The 14,006-nt window shown below is 37.1% G+C and overlaps 1 protein-coding gene across 20 annotated transcripts in view; it reads left to right on the plus strand.

The window, feature by feature from the left end:
- TCF12 (transcription factor 12) overlaps positions 1-14,006 on the plus strand; it is a 164,076-nt gene that overhangs the window by 134,022 nt on the left and 16,048 nt on the right. For 12 of the 20 annotated variants that reach the window (XM_080551795.1, XM_080551780.1, XM_080551778.1 and 9 more), the window contains 7 exons: positions 641-780; positions 1,112-1,256; positions 2,665-2,729; positions 6,843-6,921; positions 11,417-11,490; positions 12,406-12,477; positions 13,192-13,398. In XM_080551795.1, the coding sequence (XP_080407921.1) occupies positions 641-780; positions 1,112-1,256; positions 2,665-2,729; positions 6,843-6,921; positions 11,417-11,490; positions 12,406-12,477; positions 13,192-13,398 (782 nt within the window). The remainder of the gene's footprint in view (positions 1-640; positions 781-1,111; positions 1,257-2,664; positions 2,730-6,842; positions 6,922-11,416; positions 11,491-12,405; positions 12,478-13,191; positions 13,399-14,006) is intronic. The other 8 variants (XM_080551792.1, XM_080551789.1, XM_080551796.1 and 5 more) reach the window with 2 other exon arrangements.

The raw sequence follows: 14,006 nt of genomic DNA on the forward strand, positions 1-14,006 counted from the left end.
AAAGCATGGCCTCTAAGTGCAGGAATTTACAGAGCACTTCAGTTTGTACTGCAGAAGGAAAGCTGCATTGATATGCCTCGGTTAAAGGCTTACGTAATGTAGTAATTTCAGTTGCTTAAATCTGCTATTATGGAATGTTTTCATATTTTTATGGTACTAAGGTATTTTAGACTATAAATTACTTGTTTTAGATTAATAGCTGTTTTGCACTGTATGTTTATGATGAGCTCTGCTTAGCCAAACTTCTCTCCCTTCCACCCCCTTTTTATTATTTCTTCTAGTCTGGAATTTTTATCAACACTCTTGATATAAATCTGGCCCTACTGAAGGTCTATGTAATTAGCAGAAGTACTTGGTATTTTCTCAGCTGTGGTTGGATTGCATTTCAGCTATAAAGCCTCTGCTGGTTTTTTGTTTTGTTTTTTATAAATATAGCAACAGTGTGGTGATAGAAAAATAGGAGACAGTATAAACTAGCCACCATTTTCCTGCTGATGTTCGTCTGAGTAGCTGAACCATGTATTCTTTTAAAATAATTTTGTAAAAGAAAGTAGAATTCAATACCACTCTTCATGAAATGTATTCTTTTTTTCTTTGTTATTAAATGTGTGTATGTATTTTAAAAAAAAAAAAAAAAAAGATGGGACCCACAACTCTTCTGACCTCTGGAGTTCATCCAATGGCATGAGCCAGCCTGGCTATGGTGGAATGCTGGGAGGCTCCTCATCCCACATGTCCCAGTCCAGCAGTTATGGCAGCCTGCACACACATGACCGTTTGGTAAGTTATGCAGCGTGGGTTAATGTAGTTGTGCTTGTATATGGAGATCTCATTTACAGGAATTTGTTTTTTGTTTGCTCCTCATGTATATCAGTTAAAAACTTGGTTGTCAGAAAGAAAAGTCATTATTCTGACTTACTATGCCAGAATAACGTTCTTTTATTTATGTTTATTGTATAAGTAAAAGTTGTGTCTGTATAGTGGTCTGTTCAGAGGATGGGTAAGTCCCTTTCTTTAATAAAGAGCTGGCTGTTATGTATTTAATATCTTACAATATCAACATTTATGTGAAGACAACTTTATGTCTTATGTCTGTTTCTCTTTTCTCTAGAGCTATCCCCCGCATTCAGTCTCACCTACAGATATAAATGCCAGTCTTCCTCCAATGTCTAGCTTCCATCGTGGCAGTACCAGCAGTTCACCTTATGTAGCTGCCTCACACACTCCACCTGTCAACGGATCAGATAATATTCTGGGTAAAAAATTCTTCCTGCATTGTTCTTCCTGCTTTTTTTTTTTAATTTACAAGAAAATGAAATTTAGGACTGCAACATGCACAAAGTTAATAAATTATGTTCATATAAGTAGTACTGGTGTTACAGTTTTCAGAGCTGCCATTTCCCCAATGTAGTGTGCTGGAAAAAGGCAGGAAGACTGTTTCTTTGGGCTTCAGGGAGCTTTATAAACTGTATCATAAATTCCTCCCTTAACTGATTTGGAGATTACTGAGTAGCCAGTATGGTGGCTGGTTTAACCTCTTCTGTGCTTGCCTAGAAAGCACGAAATATAGTAGGATGATCTGTTCCTTGTACTTACTTAAATATGACATGTTTTGATCTCTTTCCTTCCTCATCCTTTTGATCAGCTTGGGAAGAGTTAGCAGAAATGAAATATGCTTCCTCTATTCACAGTGTGCCTTTTTTTCTTTTCTCTTTTTTTCCCCTGAAGATTGTAGATGTGATGATGCACTACATCTATTTAGATACAGATGTAGAAATTAAATGGTTGTAGGTGACCTTTTTCAGTTTGATGGGATTTGCACTAGGCTTCATTTAAACTAAGCAGAATTTAGTTAGAGTGACTGTATTGGCTTGGATTTGGGAAGATGTTTTAAATGGCAAGTGTTGGATGATTTGGATTTCTGGTTTGAATGGTTCACATTCACATCAAATACAATTTTTTTGACATTAGAAGTTGATTATTGCAGAAAGGAGATTCACTTTAAAGGGTCTATCTTATACAGTAAATGAGATTTCAGAGGATTGAGGTCCTTCCTATGTTTATAACGGTTAGGTCTTCAGACATTCTCTTGTTTTGGTGTTTGGAGCAAAAGGGCACATCAAGCTGCTGACGTGCAACTAATGACAGGAGTGGCAGAAGCTTGGCGGTTAAGATCTTTTCAGGGATTTTCTAAAATAAACATGAGAGTATAATATAGGGAACTAGAACAGGGGAACAAGGAGATGTGCAAGGAGCTATTCAATGCATTCAGCTTCTAGAGTTAATGAAATGTGCAGCACTTCAGTGATAGCAGTTTAGGAATAAGCTACAATGATATAATTAGTATTTCTATTTTCAATGAAATGTGAAAAGAAATCAGTCTGTGATCTTAGACAGCAATTTTGGTCTTTTTTCTAACTACGTATACTTGTTGGTCCTAAAGTTATTATGGTGATACTGTGTTTGACTTTAAAGAGGAGAGCATATATATTTAATTGTTTTAATGAAATTTTTAAGTACAATGAGAACTGATTCTATTCACACTGACTTCGTCAGAATCTCCATTTAAAGAGTGGTTGCTCAACTGTATGTGATGAATAAAAATAAGAAGGAAATAGATGTTCAGCTTGAAAAATAAGTGTTGGTTTGCTTTCCATGTTACAGGAAACAGAGGAAATGGTGCTGGAAGCTCACAGACAGGTGATGCGCTTGGAAAGGCATTGGCATCTGTGAGTAAAAGTTAAATATTCAGATCTTAAATGATGTGTTTTTATCATAGCTTCCATTATTTGTGTTCATTTTGTATTATCAAATTGGGGGGGGGTCATGTATGAAGATAATGTTCTATGCTATATACGAGATAATCATCCACAAGGATGCAAGTGAAAAACGATGCTTTTATTTGTAGAAGACAAGTTTTGACTTATTTTCAAACAGCATATGTCCTAGATTTTTTGGTCTTCTGAAAAAAGAAAGTTGTTTATACGAAGTAAAAGATAATCATAAAAAAGTTTAGATTTCAATTTTATTTTCTATAGAGTTCTAGTTAGTCATATATTTCTAACGTTACTCTTACAGCACATCTTGCCTCAAGGTTCAAAATACATTCTCAGTGGCCTTATAAACCTGAGAGGTTTTGAATGCTGTCTTGTATAACTATAACTTATGGAACAGGCTTTAAAATGCTATATGTGCATAAAGTTTGAATTTTAACCCCTGCTGGAGTCATGTAAAACATTGCAAGTGTCTCCAGTCTGCTAACAATGTAATGCTATGTTTACATACGCATGTTTACAGTGATTATTTCTGTGTTAATACAATTAAATGAAGAAATAATTTCTTTGAAACGGTAATTAATTGATACAGATTGTTTTGAAAATAGGTCTTGTACTCAGTATCTGACTTAATTCTCATTATATGAGAATTTTCAGACTTACAAGCGGTGACTGGGGAAGCGCTTTGTACTACTTGTGCTTAGCAAATAGACTGATTCAAAAGAAATAAGTGACTACTATGCAGCCCCAAAAGACCGTTCCTGGGTTGCATTCTGCTTCTCTTACCTCATACCAGCAAATGGAAATGTGCATAGTCGTAAAGATCCTATTACTCTGCATCCCTCAAAGGGTCAAATGTTAAATGATCACCAGATCTGATAATGGCTGTAATGTCCATATTGGGTAGGAGAACTGTGACCTGCTGGCTTCGAGGAGAAAAAGGTTGTCTCTGTTGCTTTTGGGGCTTCAGCAAGTGTACAACAACACGCAAGCACAGAGGGCAATTAACACTCCTTTTTGTCTGTTTGAGACCTGTCAGAAAAGAACTGGGATCATTTTGGCTCCTGGAAATGCGATGCTTACACACTTTAGGCTGTCCATTACTCTACAGATGTTTTAGGATGTCTGTTGTTCTGCAGCCCGACCAAAATTTGTTTTAAATTTGACATGTCGGCCAGCAAGACCTGTGGGACTTTGTGATGCTTTCCATTGCTCTCCTTTTTTTAACATTTTTTCTTGTCTTTTTATTGTTTTCCTATTTGAAAGATCCCCAGGTATCTTTGCCCAAGTCCCTAGCTTGAGAAATCTAGGATGGTGTTTTGAGAAGAATTCTAAATGTATTGGGAGTGGAAGTCAGGGCAGAAATGTTTAATCTAACTGGTGGGTGGGCTTTGGTTGTCATAGAAACTTGTTTCTGTCATCCCGTGTTGCTGCTTGGCAGGAGCAGCCAGGTCATTCCATAAATCATTTCTGTCGGAGCTGATGGTGATGCATTCCATCTGCTCTATCAGTGCATGCCATAGTCTGCACACTTCAAATCCCTCGCCTCATCCATCTGCTCCCCCCGCGCCCCAACACGCACGCCCCCAGCACGCTTCCTGAGCTCCTTCAGGAGGGAGGGCAGCTCGCCCGGCCCTGCTGCGGGGAGGAGGGAGCTCCTCTGCCCCTGCCCAACAACTTAGCCCGCATCAGTCTGGTGGGTAGTAAGCCCCGGTACTTGTCTGGTTGGACAAAGTTTCAGTTAAATACTGCAGCTGTCTGGACTTCTATTGGAGAAGGCACAGTACGGCTTTCTGCTAGGATTCTGAACGCTACCGCTGCAACTGCTGAGAGGAATTTCTAGTTCTAAAATTCTGTTGGTGCACATCTTACAATAGGCCTTTCATGTGCGAAACATCAGAGGATACGACATTTGTTCTTCAGTTTAGGTATTAAAGACCATGCAGAATAGTATGTGATTAAACATGTAAGGCCAGATAATACATTTGCAAAGGTTCTTTTATTTTAGGTTTAAGCCTGGATAATTGTGGTCTTAATCTCAGAGTAGGCAAGAAAGAGAATTGTACATGAAAGTATTTACACAAAGTTCCCAAAGCCCTGTGGATTATGCATTAGTTTGGATAATGAACTAGTGTAGATAGAAAGAAAGGAAAATCTGGGTATTCGTGCCATTTCTAATGTGTTTCCCTGAACATTTGCCAGACAATAACCCTTTAAGATTGTGCCCATGGAGGGTTATATGGCAGGAGAAACATCTGGTTTATTTCATTGCCTAATGCCAAATCAAAACACTTGGTCTTTAATTTAGAGGAGATCAAACAGGAGGACTGTTTAACTTTGTTGATGATATCAGAGCTCTTTGTGATAACTTATGTTTTGATTCCTACCTTAGAACCAGGGTAAAGGCCTTTGTACCATCGGGTAGTTAAATAGCCACTGGTCCCCTAACAAAAGAAAAGAAAATGTAGGGAAGTTGACTTCTAAAAGTAATTCATGAATTAAGTTTCTTTGTTGCTTTAGACTCAATAACATTAGCATAACAAAGCCTAACTGAAATGTACACTGTAGTGTTTAAAAAATTGGACTAACAGCTCTGAGGTTTGGCTCTGCAGGCTCTCAATTGTGTGGCTTTTGTCTAAGCGCCTTTTCATTAGACCCTGGCATATTGGCACCCTGCTGATTGGAATGGACCATGACTGATGGGAGGAGGAGTCTCATTTGTTGCAGTAAAATGAGTCATGTTACCGTTTAAGCCTGGCAGAAGGTGTCAGGGTTGTTCATCATTGGTCATTTAACAGTACGGCAGCCAGGGACTGCTTGCGGGATGAATTCTGACTTCGTGTTTTATTGGTGGCTTCTTCTACTGTGGCTGCTGCTGATGATTATAAAATACAGTGAAACAAAATGGGCAGGTGAAGTGCTGGAAAACAATCAGTTCCAAACAAAGCGTGAGCTCCTTTGTTATTCTGACAGAATTTTATTTTTTCCTTATCTTTTTATCTGTCTGTGGAACTTGACAGTTCTCAGACTGGCACTGAGTGCCTGACCGGGGTTTCTTTTATAGTGATGTAGTTTGTTCTCCTAAGTATGATTTCTGTAGCATGTACGAAAGGGATGAGGTGTTTTATTAAGGAGGCGATGGTCTTTTCTAATCTGTGATAGGCCAGGACGAAGCAGGTGGTTTTTTGCATCTTGGTTGTCACTTCACAAAATACAATATGCAACTTAACCAAGTCCCAGTTTATTGTCAGCTAAATGTTGAACTGTCATATTGTCTGTGTGAAGAGACATCAGCCACACTGCCAGTGAAGATTTTTTTTTTTTAACTGCCATCTGATGACTAACAAATTCCGGTCTCTGCTCAAGTAAAACAGGTTTGAACTGGTGACCCATAAGAAACGTGTTCTGAAGTCCATAGCTAGCTTCTAAACCTATTTAATTCCCTTTGCAAAATGATTTTCTGGAGACTTTTGAAATTTTCAGATTAAAGCTTTGAATGTTGTGTCTTGTATTTTTTATCAGGACTTTTTATGACGTTAATAACAAGGAATAAATTGTTGCAATTGGAGGTTTATTATCTTAAGGGAGCAATTGATACAGAAATCAGAGAGAAAAACTGTATGCGCTGCAATATGTAGAAACAGCAACAACGTTTCTGGTGCTTTTTATTTGAGAGGCACCAGTAGTAATGAAAGCTGAATGCTTTCCCCCCGTTTTCTCTTCTGAAGAATTAATTTTTAATTTTAATTTTTAGATGAATGTGACTGATAAAATTTCTCTCTTAAGACTGGGAAGTTGTTTTTCCTCATTTTGTGAAGGTCTGTTTGTTGTAATTATCTGCGTACTGGTAACTCATTTGTAATTCCCCTTCTGTGATTAAAAAGCTGTAGTTTGTGCTATTGGTAAAGTATGAGGAAGTTCGATTTTGTGTCATTATCAAATGCGGGCTATGATTATTTTGACAACTACCTTAAAGTTCTCTAGATGTTTTCAGAACATAGTAAAGCACAGCTCTTTTACTGTGTATTCTGACATGTACTGATATAAAACCATCTTGTCTGTTCTTAGATTTATTCTCCTGATCATACCAGCAGTAGTTTTCCATCAAATCCATCAACACCAGTTGGATCACCATCACCTCTTACAGGTAGAGACTAACTATTTGTCAATAACTTGTTTGTTTTTTGAACACAGCCTCCTTGGAATCACCATGAAATCAGCAGTAGCTTCCTTGAGTAATTACTTCTATATTTTGTTTATTTTTCCGTTGCACTGGATCTAAATTTGTAAATATTTTGTTATGGGCATTCACTTAGATCCTGGCAACTGGCTTTGAAAATTAGCTCAACTAAAACAACCTTTGAAAATATTGAGTAACCATATACTATCATAGCTATGATAATATCTGGACAGATATGTACCATTGGAGAGAAAGCAGTGAGTTATTTGTTGTTTATGTTGCTGTTTTTGAAACTATATGTAAAAACTGTGGCAACTTGCACTGAGAAACACAGCAGGTGTTTGTTCCCTCTCTGAAAAATAGAGTAGTCTGTGAGAACATCCATTTTTTACACAGGATAGCTTTTCATTCATATCTTTCACGAATGCTTTCATTCCACAGGAGAATTTCTGGCATTTTTCAAAATAAATGTGCTGTATTGCAGCCACCTCTGTCACCTGTGCTTTGTGTGTTACTGGTGTGAATGTGGAAAGAAGCATTCCAGCGTGGAGATGAACTGTAGGCAGCTGCCTGCAGCTATTAGTGGGTTGTGCAGCTTTCACAGACACTGTGGCCTCAGCTGTCTAGTAAAAGTTGAACAGCTGTTCTCCATACAGAGAGGACTGTGAAAGCTCCATTGACTTAAATTTGTTGTTTAACAAAGAACTAGAATTACAAGCAAGATGATGTAACTTTAACCCTGTTCTTTCCTATAGTTCAATTTAAAGTTTATAAAACATTTCCCATTCTCTGTTGTTTAGCATATTCCTACGGATTCCTGTCTGTTGGTCACTGTTTTCCAGGAGTTGTTTTTTGTTTTCTTTTTAATAAAATTAACTTGTAGTGAAAGATGTACACAATGAGTGTAGCTGAAAACTTACGTAATCTAGGTGAATAAATCAGTAAAGTTATTGCATGCAAAGTACAGTCATACGCATACATATATGAATATGCATATCTGTGTATATAACATCACTCAAAACTTGCATCATTTGTATTTCACCAGTGTTTAATGAGGACTGTTCTGGTTTTCTGTGGACTTAATGGATTAGTGAATATCTGACATGGCATACCTGAACAGCTGCTTTTGGCATTTTTCCTGTAACTGGAAAATCCATGTTAAATTGAGTAATGATGGGATTAATGGGGTTTTTGATTTAGTGATTACTGTTGGCAAAAATGTCTTGTGTATCCTTATTGTGCTGAAAAGGCAGGTCAGACCAGAAAAAAACTATTCTTTTCTTGCTAGCATGAAAGCAAATGTTGTAAATGGCTCTGTGGCTGGAAGAAAAGTTCCAACATCTCAAAGTATTTGCAAATTGAAGCTCCCAGTTTAAGTTCCCTGACTAGATACCACACATAAATTTGAGCATGAAAGAGCTAACTAAATTATGTTTTTAGAATTTAGACCTCAGGTTTTGAGGTCTCTAAAACATGGGGTTTCCCTTTGTCTGTTGATGCCTTTGTTGGAACCTTTATCAAACATGAAACTCCACAATTTGCACATTGATTTGCATTCTTTACTCTGGATTCTGGTGGCTAAGACAGTAGTTTATAAAAGCAAATAATACAGAAATCCTTCTCAGCCACAAACTTCGCATCTGCTTTACAATTACACACACTCCCCTCCTCTCTCCCCCCTTTAATTTCAGTGACACAGAATTTATCAAGCCTTTGGTAAATTGCTCCAGTAGTTAATTACCTTCATTTATGAATCTGGACTTTTATCTTTATTCCCAAATGAGTCGCTAAAAACACAGTGAAGCACGATGTAAAGTAATTACTACTGTATTTATTGTTATTTATACTCCTGGTAGCCATTTTCTGTCCTGACCCAAAAAATTGTTGCAGATAAAACAAATGTCCTATGTATACTAAAATAATATATTTTGGAGCATTTTGTTCTTCGTGGTGATTTTCCTGATTTTACAGTTAGTTCTTTGTCTACCTGGCAGTGTTAGTATTTTCGCTTTGACTAAGTCATACTTCATTTATTTCTCAATTGTAAATTACAATAGGGAGATAGTAACTTTGTGAGACATTTAAGTACATAAGTTGATGTTGTAGTATTTGGCAGTTTTGTTATGGACTTTTTCTTAGCATGTATCAGGACTAACAATTTTTTTATTAATTTATTTTATTTAATTTATTAATTGAAGTAAAAGCCTTGAAGACAACAGGATGAAAAGCCCCAAGTACCCTCATTTAATTTCTAATTTTACATAAGCACGCTTAGAGCTTAACTTCTTGCGTAGTTTTAACGATCGTGTAGTTTTCAATGATGTGTATGTGAAGTTTATATACAAATTGGGATGGCGGGAGCCGTGGTATTCTAAGAATCCTTCTCCCAGGATCAGAGGTATTCAGAAGGGTTCAGGCAGTTTGGAGGATGCAGAAGCAGCCCCTTGCCGCCTCTGCTGCGTGTTTGTTTGAAAGGGGAGCAAGGGGATTAGGGCTGGGCGGATTCTGAGGGGTTGAACAATACTACAGTGATTACTATCGGTGACCCCTGTAAATCCTAGCACTTGCCCGGCTTATTTGTTTTTTTTCATGCTGCTATGTTGGTGCTGCGCTAAAAGCTGCAGTTGTTAATTGCAGGGCTTGTGGTGCCAGGATGCTTTTTAACATAATTGGTGGATTTCATGCACAAACTTCTGTGAGGGGGAGTGGAATGAGGAAAGCAGGAAATCAGTGCCATCTGGCAACCTGCACAGACATGGAAACAGAATCTGCCACTGCTTGCAAAGAGCACTAGCGTTACTAGAGGTGTGATGAGAAACTGCAGGTTGCCATTGGGTTGTTCGTTTGAGAGAAGTTTGGGGTTTGGTTTGGATTTCTGTTTTCGTTGTGATAAGTCCCACTCAGTTTTCTTCTGTGCTTTCCTTAAGGAAATCATACCGTTTTCCATTAAAAAAAAAATCACCATCAAACTAGGTGCACAGGCTTACTGTTGTCAAACATTGCAGTGAGCTAATGTATTCTTAAGCTATTTCATTACTACTTTGCAAAAATAAGCTGGACTCCAGGCAATATTTCCAAGTTCAGGAGTGACAATAATGCAGAGGGAGACTGTACATCCAGACCCTGAGTAGCTGTGGGAAGTGAAAATTTGTAATTATAACCTTACTCATTGACGTAGTTGCATTTTAAGAGAATTTAAGCGCAGTTATGGCAGCTTTGGTCTTATATCAAACTGGGGAAGTTTTATTTTTATTTTTTAATTGGAAAAGAAATATTTGAGTATTTTAATGGCTATGCAAGCTTTATTCCTTTTCATAAGTAAACCGCTTTCTTTAAAAGGTAACTACTTGCAGCTCTCTGAACAAAGGAACTGTAATGTTATTAAACCTTCTCCCAGTTTTCCAGACATAGAGCTCTGGCTGTTATTGAAAGAGCAAGCCCACAGGCTCTTCCTTTAATGAGCTGCTTTGGATTGTATGTCCATAATTTATTAATGTAATTGCTTTATTATTACATTTGTATGGCTGAAAGGAAGCTGTCTCTAATGGACATAGAATTTCATGTAGTATCCTTATAAAAGATGCATTATTAGTTGGTGAGAAAAATACATGTTGTACTACTTCAGGCTTTGTTTAAAAGTACTGCTTTATTAGTTATTGTGTTTCACATGTAATTATTTCTAAATTTTACATGATAAGTTTTTTCAGATTAGAACTGATATGTATTTGAAATTGCAGTGTATAGGTAACGTATATAATTATGGCTTTGTTGCACGATGATTCTTAAACTGAAATGAAATCTGTTCCAATTTGCCTTGAGTATATCTGAAATAAGGAATGGAAATAACTTGTGTGTACTTTTAGTCTTTTAACCTTGGAATGCATTATGATCTAAAATTTATTTTTCTAAATGGATAAGTAGAAATCATACAAAAGAAAAGTAAACAAGATAGAGAAGCTTTTAGATGTAGTTTTAAGGTTTCTTCTTTCATAGAGGATTGTCACATGAAAATGTTTTTCCAGTTATTCTTGATTCAGTGTCCATTTGATTTCTTTACATATTTTTAATGTAAATTGTAATGCTGTTAAAGATATACTTACGTATACTGAACATAATCTGAAGAAAAAAGAAATTAGCAGTCTTCTTGTGGTGAGATTTGCAAAAGACAGGTATTGAAAGTACTATGTGTATTTGTTTACTCCATGTTTTTTTTAACGTTGAAGTAGTTTGAAGATGTCACTGCTTTGTCATCAATAATGTGTCTAAGCCTACAGATGCCAGGATATTAAAAAAAAATTATCCCTTAATAAGGCAGAATGAAGGAATTTGTCCTCCTCTGTAAACCCATATGTTGGCTTACCTTTATGCAGAATATGTTGGTTTTAATTATGTTAAGAAATATAGCATCTGTTTCCTGCTTATGCTGCATAAATCTGTGACTTAACCTAGACGATTTTGACAGGTGCCAGTCAGTGGTCTAGGAGTGGAGGACAAGCCCCCTCATCTCCAAACTATGAAAACTCTCTACACTCCTTGGTAAGAGTTGCTGAAAGCAGCATAGTACTTCTTACTTAAGAGTTGAAGGCTTGTTTTTGTATAAATCCTGCATATCATTAAAGGAAGCAGTAGGATAGCATTACAAATGAATTCTTTGCTAACAAATGGCCTGTTCAGTTGAACAATATAAGACGTGCAGGGTGTGTCTTTCACCATCTGTTCCTTGGGCATGAGGCTTCTGTGCTGAGGACAGCTGGTGCTAAAGCACTGTTATGAGATTCTGGTACCTTTTCACAAATCCATAGCTAATTCTTATCTAAAGTTCGGTCTGCAGAAGAGATAAAGACTTCATGCCTTCGCATTTACTTGTCCTTCCCCCACTCTCCTTGAAATGGTAATCCCTTCGGCTTGTTTTCATTACACTGTCATTAAAGTATTAGTGTATTTTATTATTATTATTGGGGAATGTTCATTTATTAACTAGTGAAACATTTTTCAGAAAAAAAAACAACAGGAGATAACCTACAGTATTGTAAACTATGATGGATTTGAAGATTCAGCGGAGGATTTAAGTTACTGACTAATTTCTTAAATTTCTGATACAGCATCGGGAAGAAAAGGGGAAAATTTTGAGGGAACACTGAGAGGTTTTAAATACCTGTTAATATTTCTAGTTTCCACAGATAATTTTTTTTCTGTCTAAGAAGAATAAATTTAAGCTAAATCAGTTCTCAGTATTTTTGCAATTAAATATAATTGATATGTACATCTTAGAATCCTAACACAACTGCAGTGTTAAATATTAGCCTTTTCTTATCTTGATATAATCAGATTTCTGTTGCATTAACTTGACTAACAATTTATTGCTGACATGCACATCAGCTGTTTCCTCACCTCTTTTTTGAATTAATCTTAACCTGTGCTTTGCTTCCTGTTCTGTCTTGACTTTGCCAGAAAAATCGAGTTGAACAGCAACTTCACGAGCATTTGCAAGATGCAATGTCCTTCTTAAAGGATGTCTGTGAGGTACTATTTCACTTTAGATGGTGCCTTTTTGTGTTTCAATTAATGCTTCCTTCGGATTCCCCATTAAAACGTAAATTAGTGCAGCATATGACCCATCTTTTGACTCCAGCGTTCTGCTCTTTCAGTTTCTAGAGAGCTGCAATGTCAGAATCTGTTTTGCTTTGCTTTTTTTGGGTCTCTTTAAATAAAAGTAAATCTAAGACAGAGACCTATTCTGCAGTAACATATAGAACTTGGTTTTATTTCTGAGATATCTAATCTGTTTAAAGATCAGTTTTAGAAAAACAATAACTTTTGTCCAGTCTTTTTGTAATACAGCTTCTCAGAAAGCCACTGCCTCTCCTAATTGTTACCAATGTGGTGAAGCTGATTTTATGATCATTCTTTCTTGTCCTGTATTACACAGCTTGTTTTGTAGTACTTCCTTTTTTCTTGTTCATGCCATGTAATAGAAGCTAAGTAACATTAACCTTATAATAAGCTTCACTTTAAAAGCTGCCACCTATTTGTGGAATGAATGCTATCTCAAGCAAAATCTCCAGATACCTTTTCTTTTTTCTGTTTGTTTGTAGTGCTGGTAGGTGCTTTTGAAGTCTTTTGATACTGCTTTTCATCTTCTATCTTTAATGTCTCCAAGGTAGAAACTGTTCCAGAGTAATGAATTTGCAGATTTATTCAGTAATGACTGTTGGTGTTCCTCTTCAATCCCAACAGCAGTCTCGAATGGAGGATCGCTTGGACAGACTCGATGATGCCATTCATGTACTACGAAATCATGCTGTGGGGCCTTCAACAAGTCTATCAGGTGGCCATGGAGACATACATAGCTTATTGGGACCATCCCACAACGGGCCAATTGGGAGCCTGAACTCAAATTATGGAGCGTCTAGCCTTGTAACAACCAACAGACAAGCATCAATGGTAAAGATGTTTTTAAACATGTATATAATTGTGCAGGGCAATTACAGCTGATGCTTTCAAGTTATCGTGGAGCCTGTTGAGTTAAAACTTTAATGTTAGATTAATATCTATCAAAAAAACTACTAGGGATTCTCATAGAGGAAAAGGTGGCAGGCAACCTGCACCTGCTATGGGTTTCCAATTAGAGGGTTGGGTGAGGGGTGGGCAGAAATGAGGGGGAGGAGAAAGATGGGAAAACTTAGACTTTGGCCTGGTCAGTGGCCCATAAAATCCTGCTGTGACCATATGCAGAAAGCTGAAACTTTCTGCTGAGAGCATTTCAGCTTATACATGCATTTTTTCCAGATGTGTAATAATTGGCAGAACAGTTTTCTCCTTGAAATGGTGAATAGGGAGATTGAATGGGAAAAGCAGTCAAGAAGGACTGAATTTCAAGTGTTCTGGTCTGGAAAAGCTGTTTATTGTAAATTGGAACTAGTCTTCAATAGCAGATGCTGGCAGAGGACTGGGAGGAAGCTGTTGGAATGTGGAACCATAGTGTGTGCAGGCTCAAAATTTAAACTTCTTTTTCTAAATGAAAAGGAGTTTGAGCACAGCTGTAGTGTAAG

The sequence above is a fragment of the Anser brachyrhynchus genome, assembly GCF_964034855.1.
Source record: "Anser brachyrhynchus genome assembly, chromosome: 11".
NCBI classification, from domain to species: domain Eukaryota; kingdom Metazoa; phylum Chordata; class Aves; order Anseriformes; family Anatidae; genus Anser; species Anser brachyrhynchus.